Source organism: Botryllus schlosseri, chromosome 5, assembly GCF_051294905.1.
Source record: "Botryllus schlosseri isolate E-star chromosome 5, Bs_hap1, whole genome shotgun sequence".
Taxonomy (NCBI): domain Eukaryota; kingdom Metazoa; phylum Chordata; class Ascidiacea; order Stolidobranchia; family Styelidae; genus Botryllus; species Botryllus schlosseri.
In genome coordinates, this window is record NC_137240.1 from 4290348 (window position 1) to 4295733 (window position 5386).

General features: G+C 40.5%; 1 protein-coding gene across 1 annotated transcript; it reads right to left on the reverse strand.

Moving 5' to 3' along the window:
• Positions 1-1928: 1928 nt before the first annotated feature.
• Positions 1929-5168, reverse strand: LOC145438667 (uncharacterized). The gene has a single exon (XM_080316020.1). It carries the CDS (start codon positions 4281-4283, stop codon positions 2193-2195), a length of 2091 nt encoding a protein of 696 aa, XP_080172146.1. The 5' UTR covers positions 4284-5168; the 3' UTR covers positions 1929-2192.
• Between the last annotated feature and the right edge of the window lie 218 nt (positions 5169-5386).

The window sequence follows — 5386 nt, forward strand, 5'->3', positions numbered from 1 at the left end:
ATTTGATTGAGAATTATAGGTTGGGGCTTTTTACAATTTAGTTCCAAATGCATATAGAATATATATATGGCAAATTACATGATGCGTTTCGTTGGACTGGGGACTACTATGGTCCCAGAGGCTTATTCAGAAATGTATCATTTTTCGGTTTCCGGTGATAAATTGTTAGGTTGCCTAAAAAACCGCACACCAAATTTGACTCCACTACAAGCATTACCAACCGCGGCAGAGCCAGTGAATATTTTTTTATTTATCAAAAAACTTCAAATTTTACTGTCAACCTCATGATATGGCAGGATAGCGCAGAGGTATAATCCGCAGCTACAACACCAATGGGTTGTGAGTCCGAGTCCGACCGAGGTCGAATCCAGAATTTCTACCTTAGTGTCGGAGGTTTATCTATATATAGGCTTCTCCTCGCCATATCATCCACGTAAGCGGTGTCTTACAAAAAGCCTAGAAGTGGGCCGTGCTACAAGGGGTCAGATACGGAATCAAAAATAAGGAATATCGGCCTGGTGTAAATGACCATTGTAGTCAACAACACCATGAATACCACAAACAACCAGAGGTGGTCAAAGTAGTCAAGAAAGATACTCAAGTAGAAGTAGAAGTGGCGACGAAAAACTCTACTCAAGTACGAGTAGAAGTACTTCTTCCATAAGCAACCTAAAACTACTCGAATTAGAAGTAGAATTGACTGACTTTAAATCTACCCAAGTAAGTAAGTAGTTTTTAAAATTTATATTCAGTGTAGCTTTACTTTCGGAAAATAGAGGCATTACTACACTTGCTTTTTTGCTTCAACACGTATGTTCTGCAGACAAAAGAACTGAAAGTAATTAGAACTCAAAGTATGATACTCGCAATTGAAAGTGAAATACAAATACCACTTCTAAAAAGCGAAAAATATATTTCATGTCTTTTGTCCATAAAGCTTCAAAGATGATCTGCTAAATCAGGTGTAACGTTAAAAAAGCCGGATTTTCCAGATTAGCAGGACACGTCATGGGCTACTAGATTACGATATGATAGGTAATTGCTAAATTGCGAAACGGAAGTTTCAAACGTTATGGTGGGCCATATTTACTGTGATGACATATTTGATACGGGCGACAATGCGGCGTGAGCGGCACCAAGCAATTCGGTACCTAAATTATATTCACTGATACTTTCGTGAAACGCAACAAAATTTCTGGGCTTTACTTGACTTTTATGAATATTAAATGTTGGTACTCCGTGAAAATAGCCCCGAAATTCCTCAGACTATCTTTCGTATTGGGGGATTAAACTACTTCTACTTGACAAACCGAAAATAGCGAAAAGTAAGTAAGTAGATCACAAAATATTACGAAGTAGAAGAGGAAGAGGAGAAAATCAGATCTACTTGAGTAAGTACCAGAAGTAGAGGAAAACTACTAGAGTACTTCCAAAAAGTAGAAGTACTTTATTACTGACCACCTCTGTTTGCTCGCGGCAAGGGAGGAAAACTGGATTCGTCGTCTCAAATCATGTGGCAGCGGAAGTATCTATTTTCATATCCCAACTATATTGCTATTTCGGCACATACCGATCTTGGAGAGGCGGTGGCGATTCTTATCTTCTTAGCCGTCACATATTACTGGCCTTAAACGAGTTGTGGACTATACAGACCGTGAACTCCATACCGTTAAATGAGTTCAACATTTCATGTTTCATATCTCTAATTTATTGACAAGCAGTCAATCTCTTTTTTTACATTGACAATATAGCGTAAATATATTCGCTGGACCCGCCGGAAAGCTGACTCGGACCAGCACCCTTCCGTGAACCGGCAGTTGAGAACCACTAGAATAGTCGATATACCAACGTAGCATTGTCGAACTTAACAAACAAGTACACCAGTTCGGCCAGTAAGCACTTACTAAGCATTGACTGAGTTCACAAAATTGCAAATGAGTGTTTTAATGGTAAGTAATTAAGTGCAGACAATTTTCCGTATTACCACCACTGACTTCTCTATGCAGGATGTTCATCGGCATATGTATTTTATTTTCCCGATTTCAACAAAAAATTAGAAATCAATTGAGGATTTTGTAAATGATGTTAATTCATCCATCTGATAAGCGGTCACGGCGCTTGTGCTAAGCCCTTTTCTGCTTTATATTTCATAACAACGAATTCATTTCCTTTCGAATTTCTTCATATCTAATTTATATGTACCTAAAGCCGATACAGACCAATGAGAAGAATATGAGAGCAACTAATTTTGCCAAGCAATTGATTTTGTAATTTATTTCACCTATCTGAGTGACTTCTTTGTTGAGTGTGAAGTCGGACCTGTCAAGAGCTATCATTCGTATATCATGTGTGGAAAGCAGGGTGTCATGAGATGAAACAGTTTCGTCCATTTTGGATATTCGCTGGATCGTGCCATTGATTCGTCTTCTATTCAATGTCACATTTTCATCTGTGCTTGCTATCCGCTCTGCTAATTTCTCTTCCAAGTGTATTTGATTCCCAGTCAGTTCTCTCTGCATTCGAGACAATTGTTGCCGTACTTCCAGAGAACGTAGTTCATCAAATAATTTGTTGCTTTTAAATCTGTCCCACAGAGACTGGATATTTCTCTGATGGTTCTTTTTCACTTCATCTAAATTTTTCATCGATTGTGAAAATTTCTCCTGCCAAAACCCTTCGCGAGACAAACCCTGTTGACATAAATCATCCAATTTCTTGTCGGCATTGAAAATTTCCTCCTCAAATCTATTGGTAGCCGCACTGTGAAGTTCCGATAAATTACCTACTTTCGAACATATAACGTCGATAAGACTTGCTAAACATCCTGGTGATTGTCGAACCAATTTATACATACTAATATCCCGCAATGAAGCAACGGTAAAGCGACTCAAGACAAGGGAACCAAAGACACGCGCGAAATGGTTCTCATTCCCCCACGAGCCGTTTTCAGCCCACATCTTCACCGCTTTCCACACCGTGTCTTCCCCATGCAACTCATAGACCAAGCCCTTAGAAATATATTCTGCCATAGTATTCACAGACAGATATGAGATTTCCACACTGTTCGCAATGGAGACAAAGTTTGACGAAATGTAGTCGTCCGTCTTCTTAATGATATCTTGACACGAGTGTCGTTCACCCAAACTTCTCACGTAACAGCAGTTTGTTTCATCGACTAAAAAGGGCTGTAGTCCCTGCTTGTTAAGTTCCACAAGACCTCGCAAACTATTTGCGAACTTTCCAGTACCTTTATCGGATGAAAATATCCTAGTGAATGACGTTTCCCGCTCTTTGTACACTTTGAACCACTCGACAATGCGTTTGAACTCTAACCGGGTACATTGCCGTTTCTTAATGATCCCAATGTAACTTATGAGATGTTCTTCCTTAACTAGCGTCAGAAACTCATCCCTTACGCAGGCATCTTTGAAGTTACCCGCTATATATTTGTCAACAGCAGATATCACACCATTTCTCACTCCATACCTTGTGGCGAAGTCCTTGATACGAAAGCAGTTAGTGATCTTGAAATCGGCGATCTTGTAAGAATGCGCCTCTCGCCTTTCAGTTACAAACCGGTAACAGATGTGGCAAGATGCGATGTGGTCATTCGTTAGAACTGACGATTCGAATTCACACTGAGAGAGTCTCTCCAAGGGAAACGACGAAACGAGACGACAACGCAATCCAGCAGTATCGCTTTCAATTTTTCGCATCTTACATACTATTATCTTCCACTTTAGTTTCGCTTCGTGGTGAGATGCAGACACCGTATTTATCAAATCCTTTAGAGCGTCTAGTCCCAATTCATGGGCGTTATGGACCTCGGGCACATGCTGCCGAATAAAAGACATTGCAGCGGATTTCAATGCATCCAAATCGAGCATCGTCGACAGATTTGCCCATTGCACGCAGTTGCTCGTCGATAGATTTCCGTGCATGAACTTGGAACATGCCTCCACTGCTGCATCGAGCAGCCAAAGATGAGACAGCTTCAAAACCTTGGCAACGTTGTTTAATGTAAGATTCATATCTCCTGAGTACATGAAATCAATGCACTGCTCGACTGTGTCTTCGTCCTCGTTCATAGTTTCACAATAACCTTGCTGAGCCTCTTTCATCCTATTCGATAGCATAGTTGAGAAATAATCCGACGCTGTCCGTAGTATAATACGATGTGTTGGGAAGGACTTATTCGCAACCATAATCCTGAAGTCACAATCTATGCCTTCCTTGCGGTTTCTGTTCATGGCACGCCGCTGCTTATCCCATGTATCAACCATATTCACATCTACCAGTTTCCGTTCAAAGTGAATCTCTCCACGGCAGCGAGTCGACCGCACCGGTTACAGCCAATACCTTCCGATACAATTCATATCAATTGTTCAGTGAGGCATAGCAGACCAAATGGGTGGTATCTTTCTTGAATAGAAGTGGATCTGCGTAAACCAGGGGTGGGCAATTATTTTCCTCCGCGGGCCAAACGAGAAAAATAAATACGTTGGCGTGCCGAATGAAAAAAATTAGCTATATTCTCCAGCGTATTTTAATTTTATTTCTAAATTACAAAGTGACGGTAAAATACAAAAACATCTATTAGCTGTCATGATTCGAAACAATGTTAAACATAATACATTTTAGCTTTCTTTAAACCCCTATCCACGTTCTCCTATTAAGACTCTAAAACAGTGGTTCTCAAACTTTTTTATACGCCCCCTTTTATGATAGTGAACAGTTTCGCGCCCACATCATCATATCACAAAATATTTAAAAATGCAACCAGAATGCTAGCAATCCCAACGGATAGTTTGATGGCATGGAAAATTATGGCTGTTAATGAGAGAATTGTGAAATATCAAAGTCGGACAATGCACAGTGCAACAACTATAAGCTGGCGGTATAGCGCGCAGAGCGCGAAAATTTTTTTCCATAAACTTCGGCTTCGCGCCACCCTTCTGATGCTGTCACGTCTCCCAGTTCGAGAACCACTGTACTGAAATGTGCGTGCAATAGTACAAAGCTTATATTATTGGTCGCTGCCTTCCGAGCAGTGTGCACTGTGCAGGTTTACACAGCCTTTATGTTGAGCGAAGCTTGCAGTTTTTTTGAACTTCGCCCTCCCTTGACCGAGTGTATCGTGCTTTTGTCGTAAGATCGACTTCAATTAAAATCCTTAATCACGGCGACATGATCGGCAAACACTGAAAGGATGGGTTTCCCCCTAACTGCGAATCTTTAGTGCTCTAAATTATAAACCTAAACCTTCTTTGAATTTCAGTTGTCGGCTTTCTTTTGTTTTTTGGGGCATGTCGTTAATACTTTATGGGCGATAGATATGATGAGTCATATACTAATCGCGAGCACTGATTGATTTGTGTTATGGATT

Bases quoted from the DNA above. Each gene is read 5' to 3' on its own strand.
- LOC145438667 (XM_080316020.1), bottom strand. From the start codon at position 4,283: ATGGTTGATACATGGGATAAGCAGCGGCGTGCCATGAACAGAAACCGC.